At 45.1% G+C, this 27,890-nt stretch overlaps 1 protein-coding gene across 1 annotated transcript in view; it reads left to right on the forward strand.

The window, feature by feature from the left end:
- The window catches only part of LOC307080749 (exostosin-1b-like), a 49,912-nt gene that overhangs the window by 6,412 nt on the left and 15,610 nt on the right, over positions 1-27,890 (forward strand). The window contains exon 3 of the mRNA XM_079743614.1: positions 27,775-27,868. Within this exon, the coding sequence (XP_079599740.1) occupies positions 27,775-27,868 (94 nt within the window). The remainder of the gene's footprint in view (positions 1-27,774; positions 27,869-27,890) is intronic.

A 27,890-nucleotide genomic window follows, 5' to 3' on the forward strand; every position in this document is an offset into this window, starting at 1 on the left:
ATGCGGAATGTGGTCCCTTTTTTTAAAGATGCCTTTTCCAATCCCATATCGAGTGATGAAGAAGGCTCAGGTGCTGCTGTCTGAATCGAGGCTCATTACACAGCCTGGCACGGTGTATTCCCTGAGGGGTTAGTTCTCATCCCTGGTCGTATGGACCGCCCTCCGTCCCACTTAAGTGCCTTTTTAATTTCTTAAGCATGTGTGTAGGCAGGGCTGGGCAACTTGGCCGGACTATCTGAATTTATATTTTGGAAATGTTTTGAAGTTTGGCATGGAAGAGTTTTTCCCACTTTTTCCATGGCTTGTTTTTTTTGGAATGCTGTTGAGTTATTAGGGTTGGCCCGATTTTAACATTATTTCAAGTGTTGAATATTAATAATATTCAGAGGAAAGTGCTTCAGCGCAGCCAAAAAGTTTCTAAGACACACAGCTTCCATAGTATTAGAGAAGGCCTACTTCCAGTTATCACAAAGCAAATGGGTGGTTTGAACATTGCACAAAGGTTTGAGGAAATTGGACCAGCGCTATAAACCAGAAAAGAAATCTGTTGCTCTGTTGTGGGTGAAGGATTGCTATAAGAGAAAGAAACACTGCTACCCTTCTATTCATGTTTTATTAAAGACCAACCTGTTATTATAAGTCGGTAGGGACTTTGGTATCTTTTGGCCTCGTTCAAATATTGAAATAGCAGCTAAAATACGTTTATTATTAAAACCCTTATAAAATAGTTAAATCCCCCCGCTTGCTGAAACATCTTATTTCTACTGAGTATCCGATAGCGCCACCATGGAAAAGAAATCCTGGGGAGAACCGTGGAATATTTAATGACTATTACTATTAGTATGATAAGTTAGTTTCTATTCTCCATGATTGTCACACTAACCTACAGGTATCAAAGTGCTGCTGCAGTATTCAAATAATGTTCTAATAATAATAATAATAATAGCATTTTCTTTCATAATTAAACAAAACCGTATTCCAACAATGAATGGGGAATGTTCAAATATTCAGGCTCGTCCCTATGCTTTATGCATCATTCTTTGTAACAAAACAATGAATTAACAGTACACAATGTCTTTGTTTGTCTACACAGATATCATGAAGATAGCAGTGGGGAAAAGGCATGATATTGAATACTTGGATATAAACTTTTGTGTAATTTCACTGAATTAGGTTGGAGGAATGAGGGAGGTCTTTCTGGGTGAACAGATATAATTAGTCTCTAGCACTGGCTTACTGGTATGCCATTCAATGCCAACTTTTCACAAGTAGCTTTTCCGTTTACGCTACGGCCATATTGGTTCTATTTCATCTAATTGCTTCCCCCCTTTGTAGTCTCACAGCTCCCTGGTGGAGCGTGGAAATCCTTCCCTGACATTGAGCATTTTTATACGTTGCCGGTTGGGAGGGCAAGATGCAAGCATTTTTTGTTTAACACTTGGGGGAAATCCTAAGGGTTTCATTATGTCTGCCAAGATCGATCCATCAAACCACCAGCGAGATGTTGAGTCCTTTTCAAATGGTACTGGCACGCAGGCTGGCTCCACGGCCAGGAACCAGTACCCAAACCTACCAGGACTTGCCAAGGAAAAGGAGTCTCACTGGGCCCAGAGGTGTGGGCGGGACAAGGAAGCACTCTTGAGAACTAGTTGCCAGGGAGATAAATATTTGTTGGTGGGTCATGATTTAACCTTTTCCAAATCGACAAAGAAACCCCCTCCAGCCCACGTACTGTAAACAACCGCACGCCAGCCAGAGTAAGAGGCATGTCTGTCTCCGCAATTAGACAGACTGACTGACTACGCTGGCCTGTTTCTCACGCAGGCCGCTTGCAGTGCGGGTCTGTGACTTGGCTGTAACGCAACCCCATTGGCCAGACGGAGCGGTCGGTGGTCTAACTGGGTGGAAATAATAGTTTCTGTGGTCCATTGTACAACAAATCCCACTTATCCTCTCCCACTGACAACAGGGAAGTTGTGACAGGCTGAATGCGCACCATAATCGGCATGTAATGGCCATGTAATTTCTGTATAATAGTTGAGATTTTATTCTCCAGATGTGTGCAGATGACTTTACAGCGAGCTTCTAATGCATTACAGAGGGGGAGTGAAGAAATTCCTAAGTGACTATAATTTGAACCGGTTCACGCTGCCTTTTAACAAAATATCTAATCACAGCATCTTTTGAACCTTCGTAGGGATGACCTAGTTAAGATTGCGATGCTGGATTTGATGGAAAATAAACGATGCTGCGTCTGTTGCAACCACCCCTCATTAGACACCTCTCATTAGTTTCCTCTTAGCCGCGATGGCTGTGGACACCGGTCTGCCTCTAGGCCCGGTGTACCCCGGCTCCCTGCCTTCCTCCTGGCCTGTGATGAGCGGCCCTCATCTCGATGAGATACTGTTACATTACCAGCAACGTGGTGCCGCTGGACATGTTGGGAATCAGTGACCGGGGGGTTGGGGGAAAATAATAGCGTTCAGGTCAAGAGAAAGGATTGCATTCTTCTGCAGCCTAAACAGAAAAAAAACAAAACTGTAAGGACGAACAACAACGATGGATTCATGTGTAGTGTTTGTTAAAGATTTGTTTTAGCTTTTTCAGCCTTTATGAAAGAGTGAGATGGACAGGAAGGTATTGGAGATGGAGGGGAGAACATGCAGCAAAGGACCACGGGCAGGAATTGAACCAGGGTCGCGTATACCTAAAGTTGTGTATACGTTGTGTATACCTAAAGCGTGTTCCCTCGGGTCCGCTCAAGTGACCCGTTGACTTGTTCAGCGAAAATAATTACTTTATGTTGTTTGCCCTTTTATTTCCCCCGGTAAGAAAAACAAAACGGGTCGACTTTGTTTCTTCGACCCCTACACGGTCAGGGCCGGACACGCGGCACATCCGCACCCAGCACACCGTGAATACAAGGGGCGTAGCACGGCCGAGAGAGAGTGGAGAAGACCCAGCAGGGGGCTGGCCAGATGCAATTTTGACCTCCCGACTGAAAGGCCCTTCACAGCTTGTTTCCAATTAAGAAGCCCTGCCAAGTGAGAGATGGAGAGAACAAGAGATGGGAGTAATGCGAGAGACGGACAGACTCCCTGCTCCCTGATGACGAATGCCGAGAGACTTGAGGAGCGTAACGAGATGGAGGAGTGGAGGAGGGCTGGGAGGAACAGGGAGTATTAAGACCCCGCTGCATCCAGCAGTGAGATGCCGGTGTACTCGCAGTCTGTCCACAAAGTGTATTTATAGAGCAACATGGTTTTAATCCTCCGTTTTGGCCCGAGCCCACAAACGGTGGACAGCCCTGCCAATCCGTATCATGGTTGTTTTGTTTCCCTGAAAAAGTGATTTCTGTGTCCCAGTTAGTCACACTTCTATATTCCTGTGAGGAGTGCTGCTAGCCAACCAGATCTGAGCTGCAAAGGCTGGACACGACGGGGAGGAAATGTGGTTGCCTAACCCCCTAGGGAAAGGTTGGCAGATCAGTCGGTGCCCGTACTGTTTTCCCATTTCCTCCAATGTTTACTCAAAATTGTTAAAGGTTCTGCTTTTTGATTCTTCACATGGCTGAGCCTCTGTTGAATAAAATGTAACCCAGGTGTCGGCTGTTGCCAAAATGGTATTGTCTTTGCTACTGACGCATTTGTATTGAGCTAAACCTCTGCTTTACTGGTTGGACAGAGATTTGGCAAACAAAACGATATGAAGGGAGACCGTTGGATGTGTAATACGTGGCTTGAATGTAATGTTGTTTTTAAGCCTGTGCTGTCGTTTTCATCGGACGATGGAATTGGTTTGCAGCTTCTGGTTTCTCTGAGAACTTCTTTGTTTTGCTTGTTTTGTCAAGTGCCTTGCTCGGAAAGTAAAGATTTGCCTTTGAGGATCATTTAGCTTGCCCTCATTACCAACAATAGTTTCACGAATCAATGTTGTGTGTGCTGAGGCGTTCTCTCAATCTCAACACATTTATGGGCCAAAAATATCATATTCCACTTAATCTAGAAGGGGATTAAGGTTTCTGTCCTGTCAGTGCAACGAATCACCCCCCCCCCCCCCCCCCATCCAGTGCCCCTTTTGGAGAAAGCTGACTAACACACAGACGACATGGGAGAAGGGAGGCTTGCAAACCGCAAAGCTGCCTTGCATTAACCACTCATACATAATTGATGCATATACCATCAACGTATACCACAGTGGATTATGGTTTAAAGATGGAATATGGATACTGTGTGTGTGTGTGTGCGCGCACGTACATTTTCTTTTTACAGATTATGTTTTCTTACTGTGTTGGATGAGATTACACAATGACGCCATTATTTTACCCCATTGGTATTGGGACACAGACTGAAGCATCATCACATACTAACCCTGATATAATGTGGTGTTTTCTATAGGGTAGACTTCCACGGCACCAAGCCGTGTGTAGTAGTCATCTCTATCTCCTGGCCGGGGCTAAATAAACGCACATCCTGTGGAGTATTCCTGAAACATAAACTACAGGAGAGGAGCCGCCCCATGACTCTGTGCGAACCGGTTTATTTTGACGTGCCTCGGAGACGAAGCATGCTGTCGAATGAGACGATTAGAAAAGCCCACTGAGTGCTTATAGGCTGTTTTGAGATGATATCGGCCTGCCACATTGGAGGATACACTCCAATGTTAACTATGAAACGCATGATATTCAGGCAGACTCCCAGCCTGGATCAAAGTCAAGCTTGGATTGGGTGGTTGGCTTTCTTTTCTCTCAGGGCTGTACTGGATGAGTTAATGAGTTAATTTCCCTGTGAGACCCAGTTGTTTTAAAATCTGAACTACAAGATTGCCATTGATTTAAAAAAAAGTATTTATTCAAGCAAAGTATTTAATTTAATGAAACTTTATCATGGGAAGCCACAGTTGAAGCATTCACCAAGCATCTTCAATGAGACAATGGGTGTAATGATTCTTAAAGGGAAAGTTTCACATCGTGGCCAGTAAAAAGGAAAAAAGGGTGAGGGGAGTGACCATCATGGAGATTTGAGAGTCTGCCAAGCCTGAAGCCAGCCATGCTTCAGGTCAAGTTAACTTGCAACGCGTTATGGGGGGAAGTGGACCCGTCTGCAAGGATGCAAGCCAATAAATATAATCAACCCAATGATGACGTCAGGAGATTGGCATGGCCTCAATATCAGGCTTCGTATTTACAGTTGCAATGCGAATGCTAACTAGCTTTAACGCCTTTTTTAATTGGAGATAGACAGAGAGCTTCCTCTAGGTGCAAGAAGAATTGATGCATATGCATTTTAAATGAACAATGTTAACAATTAATATATGCAGTAGTCGTAGTCTCGGTAGTAGTAGTTACTTGAAATGTATGTAAACTTCATATTGTAGCCCGTTCTGCTAAGTTTCTGAACCAGGCGGAGCATGCCACTTGGGGGTTTGCCCATGGTCTTATTAATCCTGCCTAGGGAAAATGGAGGAGTGACTTTACATTCATGTATTTTCCCCTGACTCAAGCTAGCTCTCCCTGCATGGCTGAGTGCCCTGTGACGCCACTGCTCTAATACGATCCCAGGGAGCCATTCCAAAACGCCAGATTTACAAGTTGGCCGTATAAATAATGTGGAAATTCGTGGAAACACAGAATTGTTCTTGTTAGGCAGATTTGGGCGAACTTGGTTCAGATACCAAGACATTGCTGACATCAGGCGCAACCATACCTGCAGTGACTATCACACGTTTCAATGGTTTAATAACGCCCATAAATGTGTTCATATTGCTGTATTCATTCATCCATGGTTTTCGTTACAAAATAAATTTACAAAATAATTTGTTACAAAATAAATCCTTTACCAATGATCCTTTGAACATAACTACATTTTTATTATATTAGAAATCAATAATAATTGATAAAATATTAATCACAACTAATTAAGTACTAGCAAAGGAATGCCAAGGGTAACAGCCATTGTCATTATCTCTTTTAATAGTTGGACACTGCAGTACAATGCAGGCAAATGATCAGGTTAGTCTGCATTTAGTTTATATAAGCATGCACAGAGCTGACAGCTGTTTCTCAAGCTGTAAAGCACATGACTAACTTCTGTTTACCTCTGTATGTGTGTACGCACATTGGAGTAAAGCTTGCATCAGCCACCTAGAGAATGTATTAAGGAATCTGAAAAAAGTGACATATTATGATAAGGTACCAGGATTATGGTATGGGCTGTGTAAACTGAAAAAAAGCCTTACAAATAATACTAACATGAATTCCAACATAAAAGCACTGAATGTTAAAACCTTAGTGGTTAAGAGTAACTGCTTTGGTGTAATAAATAAAAGCATTTAATATATAACAATTGTAGGAAAAACGGCAATTAGCTAGGTTCTGGAATAAAAGCAAAGCACCAAATTGTACTTGTGTATCAAGTTCTTGAATGAAATCCTGGGCTTTAGCCAGCTCAGCTAGCATCATGACTCTTTTTAATGAAAGAAAACGACGTATGTAGGAATGTTGCTCTTAGCAAACATACAGTATGTTGCCCTATGCTACACCCTACAAAACACACTACAAGTTGGTTGATGTGTTAATATTTGCAGCAGGTCGGTCAACATTTGAGATTACTTGTATTATATGCAACTTAATTTTGTTTTGAATTATTGAGGTAAATCTAATGCATGCTTGTATTTGCTGATTTGAAACAAGTTTCCAGCGTTGGCTTTAAAAAGTGAGGCCTGGTTATGCAAACATAGCCTTGGCTGTTTCTCTTGGTGTTTATTGATGTTCTAAGCCCACTATTGGAACTGGTGAAAAATATTGGAATGTGAAGTGAAGGTTGTTAATAAACCTTTCAAAGTAATTCTGTTTTTAAATTAGTTTCAGTAATGCAACATTGACTATAACTGTTGCCTTGAGTGTTCCTCAATCACAAGCCTTTGTTGAAATGGGGTTGCAGGTGTATTGCTGTAATGATTTATGTGGCAAGTACTGGGAGGTTTTTTATTTAAAAAAAACATTGGATTTTGTTTATGGAAATCCAAACACTTTTTGATTACTTTCCTCATATTCAAGTTGTCAAAATATGCCTCAGAAAATTCATGAAAGGTTCTGACTGTAGTACCACGGTATCCACAGGAAAGGCCTAAGCAATAAAGGCAGAATGTAATAGAAACGACTGCTCGCCTATCTGGTCTGTTTGTCATGTGGTCAAACACAACTGTTGGAGAATTAAACAAATTAAAAGATTTTGCCAACAGGCACAATTAGTTGTCTTGTTTGTGTATATTCAAACTCAAAACTCAAGAAGCACAGGTCTCTATTGCTTAGGCCTGTCCTTGTAATAACCCCGCTATTTTAGTTAGAATTTTGTGGCTCGATTTCCCAGAGGTTTATTAAACGATAAAAATAACCAGATGACTGTTTCAAAGTATATTATTCACACTTTATGAATAAAAAGGTGTTAACATTTCCATACACAAACTTCCATGGCTTTAAAAACTCAAACCACCATGGCACCATTTGCTTGTTCTCATAGAAATTGTCATTTTTTGGTGTGTCAATGCCCTTCTTATCTGATCAGGGACTATCTCCTCTTATCCCGAGTGCTGTGGGGTGGGTGGCGGAGCCCCCCCCCCTCCAAATCAGAGGAAAGCTATGAGCAGTTAGAAAAGCATGGGTCCGGGCACGTCATCCCATAACCATCTGGATAGGAAAAAGCGAGCGAGTTAAGGAATGTTTGGGAAAAAGGAAGAGGTTGAGAAGGATGAGTCATCCCCATATAGTTGACGTGGTTATTTTTTTTCTAGTTCTTCCATGAATCCTGTTTCTAATGAAACGGCGTCAATGATTTTATTTCCTTTTCTTAAGGGAAATAAGAAGTGGTCATTAACCGGTTTCCAAAATGGCTTACTCTTCATAAAACCAGATTCCCATTTAGATGACGGCAAGTTAGGAGGCTAAACAAATACGATTTAGATACAAACCGTAAACACTGGATTCAAAGCGTAGGGGCCAGGCCAGCAGAGTGAAGAGAGCATTGGCATAAGGCGTCATCCATAGACGTTCAGCTGTAGAGCTAATGGAGGAACCACCTTCGACTCAAGACCTTGGAAGGGCCTGTGTGCCTCAGCCCATGAGATTAGTCAACATCCTTTATCATTTTTCGTTGTCGTCCAAAAAAAGACATAACAAAGACAAAAGAAAGACATAACAAACTCATATCGTGTTGGTGTCTCCCATTGGAGCTGCTCTTACTGAAATCTCTCAAGCAGAGTTGAGTCAACACATTAGATTTGGCAATGCAACAACCAGTATTTTCTACTTGGCACACAATGTGCATTTTAAATCATTTTGGGGTGAATTGTGTCATTATTTGTCTGTTATTTGCCTGCCAGCTGCACTGTTTAAGTGCCGTTTCTGAAACGGTTGTCAACTAAACACACAACAAGCGAAGCACAAGAATGAGTTTTAGCTTTTAGAGACGATGAGCAAGAGAATGTGTTTAACGTTTCTCTGTCTCTCCCTCTGTCTCTCTCACTCCACCAATCTCTGTATTTGGCAGCGATAGCAGAACAAGCAAGATTATGATTTATGATTCGCTGAACTGCTCACCCCAATACATGCTTCTACTCTAATCTCTCAATATGTCATCTGTCATTCTGAAAATGGCTCACTACGAGGTTCTTACGATGTTCGGTTTCACCATTTAATTAGCATTGGCTTGTTATTTTTTTCCTTCTAAGCATTTCCTTTTCCCAAGGAATCTTGAGAGAAATGCAACACTACCAATGTGCTTCTGCAATTGAACATCTGGAAAACCCAATGGTCTATTGTGTTTCTCCTTTTTGCAAAAAGCTCATGAATTTTAGGTGATTATGCTTCAACGGAAACATACAGCATCGACAGTTGTTTTAATAGGCTTAGACGAAGCATCCGAATGTGCACCAAAGGGTGTGCATTGTGTTATGTGGCCTCTGTTGTTAAAACCTAGCGTCGGATACATCCTATTAATCCTGAAATCCTTATTATTTGTCTTAAGTCTCCCCTTGCGGTTTAAATAGTTTGTCCGACACAATGCTTGTTGACCGCACGGATCAAAACAAGCGGTACTCACACAAGAGGCCGTATTTAAATTCCATTATTCTCTTTAGCCCTCTAGCTTTTACACTAAGCCTGGTTAACGGGCCTGTTAGGCCGGCGATAAATGGATGATGTGCGGGCAAGAACTACACCCTGGGATAAACGACGGCTTGTGTGGAGGGCTGTGGATGGCCACAGAAAGTATGGGGCAGAAATTAGCACAGAGGCTATCAATCGGCTTACACGTTCATTTTAGATAAACTTCTTATTTCCACTGCCCCAAGACCTCAGGCTCTCGCCAGCATGTGGGTTAAATTAATAAGCTAATGCTACCTGCGGGCACGTTGTTTTTCTTCAGAGAGCGACCTAGGCCTGTCAACTCACGTAGGTGCGTTCAGGCACGTAGCACAGTCACCCTTCCCTCACCCCTTTCTCCCCTCCTGTCTCCACACTAGGGAGTCTCGTAAATGAAAGTGTGTGTGTGTGTGTGTGTGTGTGTGTGTGTGTGTGTGTGTGTGTGTGTGTGTGTGTGAGATACAAAAGGCCTTGACCTCACCAGGATGGACATTGTCAAATATCCCCGTCATGACAAAGGCCAGGCTATTTGCTGTTGTTGTTTAGAAATAGCTGCAACCATACCCATCTGCTATAACAGAGATCAATCCTTGTCGTTCTCGGAATTCACAGGCTCCTCTTTGAATGCACAGCAGATACCGGATAGAAGCGGTTCAGAAATTGACCGATGGCTCCCATGTAGTCGATTTGTATCCATCTATGCTTATGGAAGCACTGCATTCTTGTCCATAGGAATGCGTTCTCAGGCCGGTACGTCTTTCAGTGCGTACGCTTTAATGGTTTGTGTGCGTGTGTGTGTGCGTGCACGCTCCCCTCATACCGGAGGCTCCTGAAAGTGAACCATCATTTCCCAGAAGGTCTCTGGTCGCTTTCCCCCCACCTCTCAATTGATTGCCTTCTCATTTTTCACTGTCAGGGTTTATAGAGTGGGAGGCTGGGCCGGGCTGAGTTTGGAGGGGGAGCGGTCGCGGAGAGCATCACCATCAATTCTCTAATCCCATCACTCATCGGTTCCCAGCAGCAGCAGCAGCAGTCCAGTGGCTAGCTCCATGCTAGCCTGCTTAGCGCAATGGATGTGCCCCCCCCCCCCCCCCAACCATTGGACTCTGCTGGTGACCTGATGCTCTCGGGCACGAACGCCTGTAAAACTCAGATTAGAAACGAGGCACAGGTCTGTTCCTCGGCTTAGTTCAAACCCTTTTATACTTTCTTTTATCGTCTGTTTGTGAACAGTTGAATGACTTCCTGTTTTCGTATGTTCTAGGTCAAATGGCTGGCCTCGAATAACCGTTTGTTAATTCGTATGAATTTGACCATTCAATCATTTGAATAACATTCCCTCAGATGAATACAGCATTTGGATGGTTTCAGGTCGGCTGCTGGTTTTCTTTCCATTTTTATTGACACGCACAAGAATACGAAAACGCTCACTGGAGCAGAATGAGTTGCCTGAGCAGTCCTCAGTTTTGGGTCCTTTACAGGAAAGAAATTATTTCAGTTTTTGGCAACGACATCTGCAGAGTGACTGCGGCCATAGCCATTAAAAGTGTGTGTGTGCGTGTGCGTGCGTGCGTGCGCCTGTCCAATAATCTGCCAGAACATGTAAAGGACGCAGTCCACCAATGCCGCTTGTGTTTTGCCTGGCTTTCCTCCGTCGTCCTGTGATCCTGTCCTGACAGGATGATGTATGGGCAGTCCTTGGCGACCGCGCACAGGTGATGTATTCTTCTTGGAATGCCAAGAGTGCGGGACAAGAGATAGGAGGGGGATGCAGCACCGGCGTGCGAGATGGTGTGTGGACCACATGGACCCATTGACTCCATGACAGATTAGAGACAGAAGAGACTAAACTCATGGTGCTAAATACAAGTGAACTGTACTTGAATGGAGTGACCCCCACAGTGAGGTGGGGTGAAAAATGTGTCTTGATTTTTTTTTCTTCCTAAAACAATACCAAAGACGGCAACTACAATAGAAATACAACAGTACATAACGATGGAACAAATGGTTGGTCACCTATTCATCCACACACTGGTGGATAGGCATGTTATTTCACTGCAGAGCAAATCACATCTTATGATGAAACAAATACAGACCATTTTCCCCAGTACCTCAAGCATTTTTCAGTCCTTAGATTTAGTGAGAAGTTAATTCTCTCCTTACATTGAAGGATAGTAACCAAATCTCTCCATTCAGACTCTGTGGGAGGATAAGCCTGCAACCATTTTAGTGTTAAAGCTTCAGATGGATACCTTTTTTGCTGCAATTGTGATCAAATAAAAAAGGGCATTCTGCAGCCGTGGTTTTACAAGGCCTCATTAAAATAAAAAAATAACTTATTTGTGTGACCAGGCAAACGAGGACCATTACCCCAGTCTATTATAGCGCAGGCTAAATGGTGCTTCGACATGACCTCGGGGGGGGGGTTTGCAGATGCAGACGTTCACGTGCAGAACTAAGCCACACTGTACACGACCATGCTGAGCAAATCCCTGTGACTTCCTAATCCCCGGGGGCACTGCGGTTGCAGGGGGACTGGCTGGTCTCAACATTAGTCATGTTGACGCGTAGAGCTGCAGCCGGGCTATTCGGGAGCCTGGAGTTTATGGCCTTAAAAATGAGTTTGCCCCCTCCCTCCACTTTGTGATTGTATTTTTTTGGGAGGGTGAGGGATTTTGAGTACGACATTAATCAGCCTTAGTACATCGGCTGATCCGTTGACTTTTAGGCGGACAGAGTTTATTTGGACCCGGTCGGGACTTGGAAGGCTGTTTTGTACCGTGCCACTGAATCCGTTTGCTGGGCGGCTGGAGACAAAAGCGGCAGTGTAGTGCTCAACCCCAGCCGGGCTGTAACATTACCTGCTGCCACAGTGTTGCTTGGCTGGGTAGTGACTTGTGATCATCTGATAACACCGGCGCACTCGCACACACACACCTAGCGCCCTTAGCACACACACATCTTTGCACTAGCACGCACACCAGCACTTACGCACACGCACACCTAGGGCACTAGCACGCACCAGCACTAGCGCGCGCACACACACACACACACCCCTGCTTTCCTCTCGCTTTCCACCATTGTGCCAGCTGATGAACAAAGCTGGGTCCCTGGCCCTCCTTCATAATCTGTGATGAATCATGGAAAGCGGTAGACCTGGGTGTGTTCTGATGTGTGTGTGTGTGGGGGGGTTGTTTGCACCGACTTGAGTGACCAGATCTGACAAAGAAAGGAGCAGTGGACTCTTTTAAGGCGTATTCAGAGTATTTGAACCGGAGGATAACAAAGCACTTTGTTTGTGCAGTAACTTCTTCACCAGGTTACCTTCATTTTAATTCTATGCTTTCGGGTACCCCTGCATTTTCCCCGCAAAAAGGAAAGTGTTCACCCCTCTGCTGAGAACATGTGACTTCCACATGTGAGGGCACAACCAGCGGGCGAGGCAGGAAGTGTTTTTTGATCCGTCCCACTGTTCAGGACTAATTACCTGCGCTGGGTCGGCCGCGTCACACGCTGTGAAAACCATTAGCAGCCCTGGGTCTTTGTTGGGTTCTGTGGGGGTCCCGTCCAATAGGCTGCAAAGGAACAATGGTATCGGCGGCAAATATAGTCACGGTATGCTCGAGGTTTTAGATCAGGTATGCCCCTGTTTCTGCAGTCAAGGAGGTAGTTCCAGTGACTTAACAAGTCGTGGTGATACGACACGGTAAGTAGGTGCCATGTGATTCACAACAGTTCGCAGCTTGGGGACAAACTGATTAATCTGCACCATTTTCCTTTTTGTTTCTAATTGGGTAAATCGTGTGGTACTGTGTTATTGATGAGTGCTATTTCATTCCGAGTGATAGGATTATTTATCGAATGCATTGTAGACGACAATAACCAGGAGCAGACCTTCATTACACTTGATCCTCTTATGGTGGGACTGCTCTTGAAAGCGAAGGTTTTCTTTGTGTACTAGAGCCGGTAGCAGAACAGAATGAGGTGAATCCTAACACTTTAAAGACGCCTAATAAGTAACGCCTGGGGAAGTGATGCCTTTCACACCATGGAGAGAGGAGGTGGAAGTTTTTCATTGGATGAACTGGGGGGGAAAAGGGGAGTTGTGGAGCTGAAGGCTTCGGTGTCTTTTAACGTATTTAAAGAGGGGAGGCAGAGGAAGGTGATGAGACGCAACCGAATGGAAACGATGACAAACGTAGCAGCCAACCCCCTTCACCCGGCGTTTTAACCATCTGTTACTTCCCCATCGACTGCCAAAGATATGCAGGACTCTCAATACAACCTACATGCTGTTGGATTGGCATACAATTAATACGACTGCTCTTAAATGCATTTATATTTTCCTTACTGCTACTACTACCCGTGTTGTCTATTTGCTACCCACATGTTTGGATTGAATAGAGGTTTCAGATGATCTGTCTTTTCTGGAGCACATTTGGTACTCCTTTTTTTAAATACATTGTACAATGCATTTAGAGGTCATTGGTATTGTGTGTTGCAAAGCATAGCTCCTATGTTGCTATTCTAAGTGACCCCAGCCAGCACATTCTGCCTGAGAATTGGAAGAGGTTTTTTTCATATAGTACTAGGTCGCCCCCAATTCTCCTCCACTTTCCTCTATCCCTGCCATCACTTTAGGGATTGATCTCAGACAAGTAAATACCCAGAGTGTGGGTGAATCCTTCAAACAGAACTATTAAAGACCAAATTATCGAAGCTTAAAGGAGACATATTATACCACCAGGTGTGAGTGTGATTAGCCTTACAAGCCGTTTCGAAAATCTGACCCATATGACATCACAAGTGGGCGTGTCCCCCTAGATCTGCTAGGATGCTGGATAGATCAGTCTACCAGCCTGTCCAGCACAGATCTAGGTGGACACGCCCACTAGTGATGTCATATGGGGCAGATCTTCGAAACGGCTTGTATGGCTAATCACACTAATACCTGGTGGTATAATATGTCTCCTTTAAGGTAACGGTAGGGATTGAAAGGTGCATATTGATGTTGTGGCGTTGGCCTGGACGGGGCAGAATCAACGGGGCAGAAGTGAGACATTTAAGAAAAGCTGGAGTGTTAGAGAGGTGGTGGATGTTGTTTTAAAAATGGTTTATGCCGGTATGGGTTGCGTCAATGGGTCTGCCCCCAAGCATTGTGCGTCTTAGGTTGGAAAGAATATATTTTATGCCATGTCTCTCCAGGGGGAAATCCAATAACGTAAGCACATAGACTGAAAGGCACAACCCACTGCACCACACTTTGGGGCTTTACAGTAATGGAAAGCTATTGGCCCGTGTGTTGATATCCCTACTTTGCCCATCTGTCAGACTGGCTACCTTGGCACCAGATGAGATGCATTGAAATTGAGGGTGTTTACTCCATTTGATGTGTGATGTCGCAAACCAGCCTAGTGCTTCCAGTCAAGTTGTTTCAAATTGTGTTTTTTAGACGCCCACTTTAACCTTCTATTTCCTCTGCATTGTGTGTTATCTATTTTCTATTTGTCTCTCTCGCTCTCAAGTACATTCAAGATTCTTTGCTCTGAGGTCATGGGGTTCATTGTCTTTTACCACTTCAAAGACTCAAAAGAAAAACAGACGTACTAGTGAAACTAAAACATAAATCTTTCCTCAATACGTTTTATTCACACCTTTTTTTTTAATCAACCCTGTACTTTCTCAGCTGGTGTTACGCAGCTTTTGGATGGGGTACATCATTATCATTATTATTATTATATTCTCAAAATCACCTTGTTAATTAGCTTGTTAATCATGCTATGTTGGCAGGGTTTTAAATCGACAAAAGAAACAAGCAGAAGGCTTTCTTTCCTGACGAAGCATTAAAACGAGGAGACCTGCTTCTCTTTGGCACATTTGCTAATGTGTTATTGCCAGACTGTTGGTAAAGTCATAACGCCCCTCAATGCCACAAACAGATGCACGACCCCACCCCCCACCACTGAAATACTCATTCTGACCTCCTTGGGCTACATTCTCCCCGCAGTCTCCTCTGTTACGACTGTCACATGCGCACGCACGCACGCACGCACACAATTAAAGTGTAATAGTTGAGCAGCCACCAAAATATGACTGTCACTCTGCTTGTAAGCCAGCTCTACCTCTTATTTCACCAACTACTTCACGCTCAGTAATGAGTCACATACAACACATAGAGACCTTTTCTAACATATTGCAGACTTATGTATAATTGTCCCCGCCTTTTTTCTCTAAGAGAGGTCAAATGAAGAGGGTGTATTTGTCGACGGTCAATGAGATTTAGTTAGCTACTTGAAGGCCTGTGTTTAAAGCGTTTTGCGGTCGGTGTTGTTATTCTGTCAACAAACCTTTTGTGGCACTGTTCAAAGGAGGTATTCAGGGGCACATGCTAAAAGCTTAGAAGCACAGTGACTCAGGCTGCTTCCATTAGTCATTTGTGGACTGAAGGACTTCCACGGACAGCCGACCGTGGTAATGTGACGTTCCTCCACCTGTCACAGCTTCTCCACAAAATGGGTTCCATTACCGTCATACGATCACGTTCATAAAAACTGGCGTCTTCCCACGTTGGTTCCGGATTAATCGAAGGTGTATCGTTCGTCGTGTCCCACCACTTTGCTGTGACTGTGTACATCTCTATCTTCTCATTGTCGTGTTTTTATTATCCATCGCTCGCCCCTCCAACCGACCGCACACAGTCAAGCGAGCAAACTCCCAAGCTGAGCCTGCAGCCCGGTCACATCCTGTCCCCCCAGCGGCCTCCATCTAAATCCCCTCCCCTGTCAGGGGGGATATTGGATGCGATCAGACGCAGCCTGCTTGGCCCATCTGATGGCCCTGCCGGAGCAAGCCCTGATTCTGAACAGAAAGAGGGACGTGCTCTACAGCATAGGCAGACTGTTTTTAATCGTTAGCTCCTCCTTGGAGCGTGCTGTTTGCCAAGAGCAGCCATCCTTTACCTCCCTACACACACATACATCCGATTTACACCCCGCGTTAACAAACAACCCATTCATTTCACCTTCATGCAACTTCAGCCTTGCTGGCATTAAAATGCTCCTTGTTGGCTGGCAGACAGCGGCACTACAGCTCCCATGATGCATTTAGAAGTCCATTACCTCCGTTTGGCGACAGGGACACCATACGTCTGACCACATTTGCTGTGTGGATGTCTCGTAATGCATTACTGGACTGATTTGTTAACCCGCAACTGATGTCATGGAAACCATAACTCGCAACTGGCCATGATTTCTTGCTCCATTTCTTCAGCACACCACACTCGCCCTGCTTTCAATCCCCTCTCCTTCCCTTCTTCTGTCCCTCCTGTTGACATCTACTCTCTTACCTTGGGCCGTTAGCGTCCAGACCCTCCTTCCTACCCACCCTCCTACACTCCCTTGCTACATTCCCTTCCTACTCTCCCTTCCTATTCTCTCTTCCTAACCTCCCTCCCTACTCTTCCTTCCTACCCTCCCTTCCTACCCTCTACTCGTACTCTCCCTTCTTCCTCTCCCGTCCCACTCTCCTTTCCTACTCTCCCGTCAATGTTGATTTCTCTCAGCCCCTTTGTCTGGCCTGGGAACAGAGGCATTCCAGTGCCAGACTTATCTCCGGACCAGTGCCGCCGCAGCATTGGCCGGGCAGCGGCTGGTCTTGAACCACTAACAGGAAGTGATGCTACCGGTGGTTAAACAGTCCCGTCCAGCTTGGGGATAGACTTAGATTAATCTGGACAATATTCCTCTTTTGTTTCTAACATGGTACATTGTGTTGTTATGTGTTATTGATGAGTCATTTCATTCTGAGATTGTGATATGGTCTTTTATCAAATGCAGTGTAGACATTGATAACCAGGAGCAGACATTCATTACACTTGCACCTCCTAGGCGGGGAACTATTAGCTCTTGAAAGCAATTGATCACGCTTGTAAAGCACAGAATATACACAGAATACACAGAAGCAGGACTGTGCCGCACCTGCCTTGGCCATTCATATCATAAAGGCCTTTTCTGTTTTTGGCAGTGCGTACTGCTAATGAGAATCAAGCAGGACCAGGGTCCGAGGCAACGCGCAACCCTCCAGCCAGCCAATTGATAGCCGTTATCAGCTGCAAGGACACGCAGAGTCCCCAGAGTCAACCAGTTTGACCCGTCTCTGCGGTGATCAGACCTCTTTATGATCGGGCATTTTACTGGCCAACCCCGGCATTCCGGTGCTAATGGCTGTTCCATTAACAGCAGTCATTTCATTATCTCCACCGCTGCCTTGTTTGTGGTTTACGGCGCACGGGGAACACTTCAAAGGATCCCCTCGTGGCAACCTCCCGATTATTACTGGTGGATGATTTACTGGGAAGAAAAAGACTTGACTCGATTTACGGCCTTATTAGGCCTTTTTATGTTGACATTTGGCAGATGTGTTTGGAATATGTTTTAAGTGTTGTTCATATATTGTTTGAGGATGGGAGTACCGTGTGTGTGTGTTCATCCGATTCAATTCCAAGGCAGCCTTTTTAACTGAACGAGAAGGAAAAGTGATTGAGACCCGTGGAAAAGCCCTCGAAGCGCTCAGTAATTAGGTGAATTAACCCGGGGTCGTGCGGTGAGGTCGACCCCCTCTACTCGTGTCTGTCAATGTTTTATGAGGTCCCCCCTTTGAACTGGCTCGGCAAATGTGCGAAGGAATGGCCGCCCTCGGTCTGCGGGGAAAGGTCAGTGGAAACCAGAAGGTTTCGCCACTTAGATCATCCTCGCTGAGTCCACAAAAGACTCATTGAAAGTGAGATCCGCGGAAGGGGAGTTTGACTGAAAGTTTAGTTTAGTCTGACTAAATATGCATTTTAGTCAAACTATTATTATATTATTCTATAATGTTTTTTTGTTTAAGTTATTGACTAAAATACACTTTTAGCGCCTTTTAGTCAATAACTTGAACAAACATCAAACATAATAACTTGCCTAAAAGTTTATTTTTGTCAAACATTTCAATGGAAACATTGAAAGAAATTATGCAGTAGTCACGTCAGTGTTGCATACAAACGAGAAAAGTTTGGCATGCAATTCGGAAAATGTCCATGTAAACATTAAAAAGTCCTGAAATTGTCATCGGCCATGAGTCATCCTGACGCTGAATGAAGGGAAAATGTCTTGTTTTTTCCCCGGGGAACATCGACATTTGGCCCCTGTTTATCGAGATGAGCTCTGAAGTCATTCGCTGCAGTTTTTTTGTTTGACTTTTCCTCCATGGGAAACATTTCCAGTGGTTGACCCACCCTGGGCCATTTCCATTATGGAAGACTTTGGACACACTGCTAAAGGACAAGCTGGAACAATCGCTGAAATAAGATTTCTCCCGCCCGCCGGCCATCAAATCGCTTGCCAAAACGTTCTGAGCTGCTGGTTCATTCCCTGAATTGAACAGACCCCACAACCCCACCCTTTGTCTAATCTGCTCTGTCTTTGTGAGACATTGGTATCTAATGAGAATCAGGCCCTCAGATGGAAATTTCAGACCATGCAATCAACCGGCCGCCTGAGTAAGCTTGGCCTACCGTTTCTTTCCCCACAGTGTTTATCAAGCCACCGCCAAAACGTCACAATCGAGACACGGAAAGTCACCATCAACTGATGCATCTGTCGAGTTATTTAAGTTGGACTAGCAACCTCAAAACGGCAGAGTACTAGTCGACGTGTAAAGGTCCCTCAAAAACAATGTTTGCTTGTATTTTCAAACACAGTTATCTCCCACTTTCACCCTACTGCTGAATTTCTGGTCGCTTTTATGTTTAAAACCCTCTATTTCTTATTTGACTTGTACGTGTTGCACAAACACGCTCAACACACACACTCAAGCGTCAAATAGCTTGTGGTAGGTGCTGTGTTTCAGAAACCTTTTTAGTGAGATTCAAAAAAAACCTCAATCAAACCCCAATCTGTCACAGTCTCACAGTCCATGCGTACACTTTTGGCGAGCTCCCCGTCCTAGCGCATGTGATTCGCGTTGATTAGCCCACGTGTAGCATGGGACTTCCATTAGCCCAATTAACTGGCACTGGGCTTGATTGCCCGACATGTAGCGGAGGCTAATCGTTTCGGATAAAGATCTGCATTCGTATGCATGTGCAAAAACATGGCTCGCCTATCGAAGATTTTTCTTTGCAGCTTCAGGACTTTATTTCTCTTGGAATATCTGCGTCTTTGTGGGACATGGAGGGGTGAGAGATAATGGGTCAAATCATGTTGTGCCTTCTCCTCCTGCAGCCTGTGTGTTTATGGTAATGCCTTGCTCCCTCGGGGTGACGGTGAACCCCTCTGAGGGGCATGAAGGGGGGGGGGGGGGGGGGGGGGAGCAGTGAGAAAGAGGCCCCCCCCCGAATCATGCTGTGCGGTAGGGATGTAACGGTACACAAAAGTCACGGTTAGGTACGTACCTCGGTTTTTAAGTCACGGTACGGTTCATAGTTAAGGGGAAAATTTTAAAAACTGCTTGTTTGTCAGCAGCCGTAGATCAGCAGCAATGAAAACACCAATAAACTTGGTTATGGCATTTGAATTTCTGGATTCCCAGACTGTGGTTGTTGAAATAGTGTCGTGAGTGTCGTTTTTCTACAGCAACAGTGATAGTAACACCTGGATGGTGACTTTTCAAATGCGTGTGCTAGGGATGTGCATTTCTGGCAAAAATACTATTCGATATTCGCTGAGAATTATTTGAATAATATTCGAAAATCGCTCAATCAAGAACCCCCCACGCACGCACGCACCTCGGATACACGCACACACAATGACACAGGGAGAGGCTTTTATGATTTGTATGAAATCAGTTTATTGCAACAACTGCGCCATCAACATTCAACATCAAAATTATTTCAACGTGGGCTTAGGCAGATAGACCTACATGCGCCGAAAATGGATCGCTATTTATTTATTTAATTATTTATACTGAACACAGCCTGCATGACGGTGAACCAGACACGTCAAAAATATAACTTCACACGGTGTGTCTTTATACAATTTATTTGTTACCAGCATTCGTAGTGTTGATCAGCAGAGAAATAGTCTGCCAAAGACGTTGACGTCGCTTAGCAACCGAGGACGCTATTCACCACCGGAAGTTGTGAAGGCCCATGCAAGTCAACGGAGCGGTCAACAGCATTGAGAAGAGCCGTGTAATAAATAGCGATAGTCGCATTCATTATTCGATATTCTACGTGACTCCAACTATTCGACTATTCGACGATCGTTGCCCGCTATGTACGCCACATTGACGTACCGCGGTACACCTCTGTAACCTCTCCGAAGTGCCTGTACCGTGACGGTTCGGTACAAATACGTGTACCGTTACACCCCTACTGTGCGGGCACTTGTGTTTTAATATGTGCCTGTCAGGGAGAGGGTCTGGGGGGGGGGGTCCAGGGAGACCTGTAGACATCTTGTAGAATTGCGTGTGGCCCCAGACGCATAGTGCAAAGTTGTCAACTGCCACCACCCCCCGTGCACCCCCATACTCCCTACCACCCCCTCCCCCCTCACCCCACATGCTCTCTCATCGGGTGTCACTCACTGTCGCTTGGCTCCTTTGAGGTAGGAATTCCTTTGGCTCAAACTGGCCATCCTGAAAAAGAACTGCTGCCCATCAGTGCGGCTCCGACAGAGGAAGAGAGGAAGCGGTAAATGAGATATGAAGTCGTACGGGATTAGAGGGGGGAGAGTAACGATGCCAAAGCTGCCTTGCCTTGGCATCCTTTTTTTCTCTTTTCCCCCCCTCCCTCTGAAGTGATGCCTATTTTTGTGGAGTCCTCTAATGTTGTTCACGACACTACCTGTGTGTGTGTCGGTGTGTGTGTGTGTGTGTGTGTCAGAAATATCACAGATGCATTCCTGGAATAAGTTCAAAAATTTTTGCTGACCTGAAAAAGTTCTGCCTATTCGCAACCGCCAGAAAAAATGCGTCTGCTTTGAGTTGTTGGGGGTTTTGTTTTTTTGGTGTCGTTTTATATATTGTTTCATTTCTTTCTTTTTCAAGAGACAATCCCTCTTGAGTGTGTTTATGTCGTGGCATGATCTATCACCGTTGGATCCTCACTGTTGAATTGTAGATCAGGCGAGGGGAAAAGCTGTCCCAAGCCCATCTTTGATTCATAGAGGTCGCTTGGCTTAAAGTAAAGTATGGCCTTTGGTTCCACATTGTTGAGGTGTGCTCTACAACGATATAATCACCTTTGTTTGCCTTTTTCCCCCTTTTTTCAGACTTTGGATCAAGAGCAAATCACTCAGTTTGCACTAATGAAAAATTGATGCAGCTTGTGTATTATGCGTGTGGAGCGTCAAATTGCCTTATGAATTGTGCGGTTATAAAATTGGTTTCACCCTTCTGAAAACTCGTCTCAATAACGCTTAGGCTACAACTATTGACACTTGGAATGCCTTCTTTACCCTGCCGCATGGAATGGATGTGTTTAATGTGTCAAAAGAGGCACGACACAAATATGTGAATGAATACATCCTGACAATCCTGATAATATCTCAGACCTGACCCGCCACAATAGATTTCAATTTGAGTACACTACATAACAACATAAATACCAACTTTTTCTTTCTTGCGGCAACAGTGTCAAAACAACTGTCGAAATTTTGTATCACTTTAGAACAGTAGATATAAAACATTTTCTTTTTGATTATTTATTTTTCCATCGGACACTAGCCGAGTAGTCTCTTGATCGCTGGTTTCTCCTAACCCACAGTGACTGTTTGGTGGGCAAGTGTCAACACTGTGGTCCTGCTGATTGAAGCCTTGGCCCCAGTCTAAACCCCAGTGAATGTGTTGTGCTTTCACCGCAGGCGTTCAGCATAGCAGGAAGGAGCGCTTGGACATGCAATTGCTTTTCACAATTTGTGTTGTTCAGGGAAATACACTTTTCGGCTGCATTTAACGAGACTTCCCTCCTTGATCCAACTTCCTTTGAACTTTCCCCCTTAATACCTTAGTACTAAAATACTTAACACTATATAGGCTAAGGCTATGTATACAAGCTTTACCTCTTTGTATGGTTGATGCTTATTGTAAGTGCTTGTGTATTCTTAACATTACTCTATTGCCCAAAGTCCTAGTCCTGCTATTACTAAACGTCCAAGCTTGATTGTACTCTTTTCCTTCTCCTTCAACCTCCTACTTCACCAGAGCACACTGCCTAGTGTTTAACAAGACATAAAGCTAATCTCCTCCTAATCTAATCTAGCAGTTGACTCACTGCCCTTTCACTGTCATGTAAAAGCATTTCCTCTTCCACACTCAAACCACACCATGGTTTGATTGACTCGCCGACCACTAGTGTTTTGCTCCCTCTCCCTCTCTCTCTCCCTCGCTGTGTCCCTCTCCCTCGCTCTGTCTCTCTCCCTCGCTCTGTCTCTCTCTCCCTCTCACCCTCCCTCTCTCTCTCTCCCTCTCGCTCTCTCTCCCTCTATCTCCCACCGTCCCTCTCTCCCTCTCGCTCTCTCTCCCTCTCTATCTCCCACCGTCTGTCTCTCCTCTCTCTCCGTCTCTCTCCCCCTCCCTCAGACGGGGGCAGACTTGTATGACACATTAAACATTTAAGGTTGTCTCAGAGTACACTAAGTGCTCGTCGGCTAATGCGTCGGCACCCGATGACTCGCCCGGGCGACCTCGCGGCCGCGGGCGCCCATAAAAAGTGAGCGGCGACGTCAGTTTGTTTTTGCCACCGAAGCTTTCGGGAGGATTCGCCTCCTTAGCCGTGAGCTTGTGCTCCGCAGCAAACTGCCAGCCCGCAGTCTTCCCACGGCGGCCATCTGGCCCAGAGCTGAGGTATGTGTGGAGGCGAACATCTGGTCCGCTCGGCCTCCCACTGGCAGGGCCCTGTCGTGCGACGGAGGGCCACCGTCTCCCGTACGGACCTATACTTTGGGATCGTAATGGCACCCGGGTACAACGGCCACTTTTATAATGTGCTCAGCTCACACAAACACACAAACATGAATACACAAACGAATACTCACAAACACGAATTCACATGAATACACACGTACACACAAACATGTACACACAAACACGAACACACACAAAAGAACAAACACATACACACACAAACGAACACACACACACACACACACACACTGGATTATTAAGCCGGTTCTGCATGACGATAGGCTGTCACGGCCACTTGAGTCAGATGGCGATGATGTAATGGACGCGCTGATGGCTACGGAGACGGCCTTTTAGTGGGAGCGTGTGCTTAAAGCGCTGTGATACCAGCGACCTCGCCCTAAGCCCGCCCCTCTGTACAGCGTTTGATGTGTGGGCCTTTTGTGTAGATGTGTGTCCGGGATTACTATAAGAGGTTGTTTAACGTTGCACGACAGCTTTGAGGCCATGTGCCCTGAGTCATCTCTGACATTACCTGAGTGGTTGTGTTCCCTGACTGGGTGGGTTGTTAGTCGTGTTGTTAGTGGTTTCTGGCTGTTCTTCAGGAATCACTTAAGATAAACGGAGGTTTCAAAGCTTTACATTCTAGCTTTTTATGTGCGTTCCATGCAATGTGTCAGCCATTAATTTCGATTCAGAGAAGAGCAAATTATATCTGTCCACAGCAAAGCCTTATTTTGTGTTTTTGTTGCACACTTCCTCTGTGTAAAATAATAAAGGCACCCGCCAAATGACGGGCTCGTGGGTCAGAAAGTGACAGCGGATTGAAGTGACAACGGTGAATCACAGCAGAGGAGGTTTTGAAATAGATGTTTTTGTCAACCCTTTCAGTATTCTGGTGATAACAAGACAATCAGAGATCTAGCCGCCTAGCAAATGTCTGGGGATCTCTAAATGCAAGTTTTGTTTGTTTGAACAGCAGCTAGCAGATATACGCCGCCTCTTAGATTTTACCGGAATTGACGCCTTACTGAAAATCTCCCTAGTAAAACAAACTGGAGATACGGCAAATCACTGTCACATAGATGGGGCTTTAGAAAACATCCAAAACGGCTTTCAAGAGCAACGTGAAATGATTTGATGGTTTCTCTGAAGGTTTTTTCGAATTTGGGCTCAGTCAACAAGATTGGTGACATAAAGATTAACAGAGACTTTTCTTTCAGTATTTTCAACGGAGGAAGAGAGTTGTGGGTACGACTCCTGCATCTCACTGTCCCAGTGTGAAGGGCCGTCCTAAAGACTTGTGAGGGTGGCAGGGTTTTCTAACCTCTAATTGTTTCCACTGAGATTAAACAAGGTGACCTTTGAGATTGTCCTCAGTCTGACTTGGGAGTGGCCCTTCAGTGTCTGCAGTCTGCTGGGCGGGTTCTTGTGGTTTTCCAATGCTGATTTGATTCTCAGGATGCAGGTCATTACATGGTGGCTTGTTTAGTACAATCATGACTGACCATAGGTAGAAAGTTGTGTATTAGACTCTTGTTGAAATTCTTCTGCTAAGCCATATCGGGGAAAAAGCAAGATATGTAGATGAAGGGATGGCGGTTTAAGAAAGAACCAATTAGTCTAGTTTTCTAGGAATATTGAACTTTCATTTGTTAAATCTCTGGTGTTGTTACATTAACCAACATACATGTATCTCCTGATTCTCCGAAGCATACTAAACAGAAACGCAAAACAAAAATACACTAAGGAATGATCCTTAAAGCCTGTACAAGTCCCCTGATGCTTTTCAACCTACCCAGCCTGTTTCCTCTATACCTGTGCTTCCACTCCTCAAGAGACCACAGCAGCCTTCCTCAGTATTAACCTGACCCCCCCCCACCCCCACCACTCAATGTTAGCCACAGCGCCTCAATTGGAAGGCTACCTCTCAGCCACCAAAGTGGGCTGAGCTGGGGATACTCATGGCCACTTAGTATGGACCACATCAGGTGACTCTCGGGGCCAGAGATTGAGGTTATTTCCCTGGTTACTTAACTACAAAGAATTATGCTATGGCATTCTGTGTGTGTGTGTGTGTGTGTGTGTGTGTGTGTGTCTGTGTGCGTGTGTGTGTGTGTGTGTATCTTAGTGCGTGTGTGTGTTAATCTTAGTGTGCGTGTTCATCTTAGTGCACGTTTGACCATAGTGAGCGTGTATTTGTGCGTGCTCGCCCAGCATGCATTTGTAATTACATACGCTGCATTTATGTGTATTTGAGAGGTCGAGGGCCCTTCTTCCCCGGTCGCAGTGATTGAGTTATCGTAAACTGAGGTGCGGGGAAGGGAACTGGGTTCGAGAAGCGCAGAGTTATGAATGGACTCCAGCCGGCTGTAGGTCTGCATCACACACACAGGGTCGCTCGTAGAAATCTCGTGGTGTCACTTCTGGTTAAAACGAGAGACGGTGAGGCAGTGAGATACATCAGTGCATGGCTCCTTTGTTTACTTTGGTTGCCTAGCCGCAGCTATATGCATATTCTGCCGATGTATTAATAGGCAGAATATGATTGAAATATGTTGAGTATTATAAAAAATAAATTCCTATAATTATATAGGCATATATTAGGCCCTGTTCAGTCAAGTCTATATGCATGGAGGATGATATATCCACAAGCAAATTCCTCAATGTCGGCAGGCAGCAAGCAAGATGCCTCGGGACCTTCAGATTGCTAGCACAGAACGCGCTGCTTTCTCACACACACATTTACATCAGAATTTGACTATCATCCGGACGTGCCCACAAGTACGTATCTGCATGCTTTGCAGCTATAAGTCAAACATTGATGCATAAAATATACACACATTGCCGCATTCCTAGCCGACAATTTTTTTTGCACACATTCGCGTGTTCGCGCGCGCACACACACACACACACAAACACAAACACAAACACACACACACACAGACACAGCCCCCCCCCCCCCGGTGGTGTGTCTAACTGTGGGCTCCGTACACGGGGAGACACATACACGGACTACTGTAGTGGTAACACGGGAGGAATTCCAAGCAGCTCCTTAATCCCGCCGAGTGCTGACTGAGGCTTAGATTGGAAGGCCGGAGAGTCGAGGAGAGATGGGGAGATGCGTAGGTTAGAGAGTGCAAGGGGTTTAAAGCTGGCCAGCTGAGGAGGACGAGGAGGAGGTGGCAAAGAGTGGGGAATTAAGCCTATGGAGTTTCTGTTGGTAACCCCTTTTTTCAGGAGAAGCCATTTATTCTTTCAGCGACTGTTGGTTGGAAGGTGGTGGGGGAAGAGAAACAAATCAGCGTCTTCACAATGAGTTGACTGTTTTGTTGTGTGTGCGTACGTTGCTAATGGATTGTTTGAGGGATGGATACATTTTAACGCGGCTCTGTAATGTAGGCAGTTATGTTGATGTATTTATGTGTCTGACAAAACAGACTTGAATAAATCTAAAGTCTGGGGAAGGTCACTGAAGTGTGTGTGTGTGTGTGTGTGTGTGTGTGTGTGTGTGTGTGTGTGTGTGTGTGTGTGTGTAAGTGTAACCCCATCCATTCAAATTAGAAACGCTATTTTGCAGACATAACGTGTCGGGCCGTCTATGGACGGTGAGAACAATACTGTCTCTGAGATTGGATGCGTGTCCTTTTGGGTTTTCCTTGAGAGAAGAAGCATTTTTCGCTCTGACAAGGGTTGAAAAAAAAGAAAAACGGGTAATCGACATAAAAGCTGATGCCACAAACACTTACCGAAGCCGTTTTGCTCTGATTGTAAAATCCCTCCTCCTTTGGCTGCCAAAAACATGGCATCTTAACCCAAAATCTGGTCTCTGCTGCACATTTGCCTCTGTCTCCCTGTACATTTGGAGATTTCAAAGCTGCCATCTATTTCACCATTCCAATAAGCCCGTGCTCTATCACTGTATATTTCATGTTTTTATAACATGGCGGTGGCTTCTGTTTGGACTTCTTTATTAACCAGGGTAATTTCCTTCCATGTTGTGGTCTATAGGCATATTCATCTACTCTTTATGTTTGTCTGCGTTATTGACGTCTTCAGCCTCTTCTTTCACCGTGAACATAACCCCTGCATATTCAATATCGCAACGGCTAGGACAATACGGGAGTTCATAAACAGCAATAACAACATCAAGGAAGCGACGCACACACCAATGACTTTCCATACTTTCCAATAGAAACCATACAGCACACGTTTGTGACTAGGTCGGCCTGTTTTCCCAAATGCTTATCTCTGCTTCCTCTTTCATGTTCCAGGATGCAAAAGCCCCCATAGGATTTATTAAAGCCTTTATTTCACATGGTAACCCTGTTGAGGCCTTTGGGCTCTTCCTCAATGCTGGCCGAAATACGTACAGGGAAATGCAAAAGTCCAGATGTATGGGCGGCATGTGGCTCAGGAGCTGGAACGGGTTGGCTGGTAACCGGAAGGTTGCTAGTTCGATCCCCAGGTCCTCCTAGTCTCAAGGTGTCCCTGAGCAAGACACCTTACCCTTAATGCTCCCGACGAGCTGGCTGTCACCTTGCAAGGTTGACACCGCCGTCGGTGTGTGAATGTGTGTATGAATGGGTGTACGTTAAATTTATCGTACAGCGCTTTGAGTTGCCACTGGTTAGAAAAGTGCCATATAAATGCAGTCCATTTACTATTTACCATTTACCGTGTGTGTTAATTTGTGCCATGGATGAACTCATGTGGTTAGCTCCTAACCCACGCTGGTCTCCTCCTCCCCCCTGTAGATATGACTACCGAGAGATGCTGTACAACTCCACCTTCTGCCTGGTGCCACGGGGGCGACGGCTGGGCTCCTTCCGCTTTCTGGAGGCACTGCAGGTGGGTCTGGGAATTGCAGGGG

This window comes from Pollachius pollachius, assembly GCF_949987615.1.
Source record: "Pollachius pollachius genome assembly, chromosome: 1".
In the NCBI taxonomy this organism is placed as follows: Eukaryota; Metazoa; Chordata; class Actinopteri; order Gadiformes; family Gadidae; genus Pollachius; species Pollachius pollachius.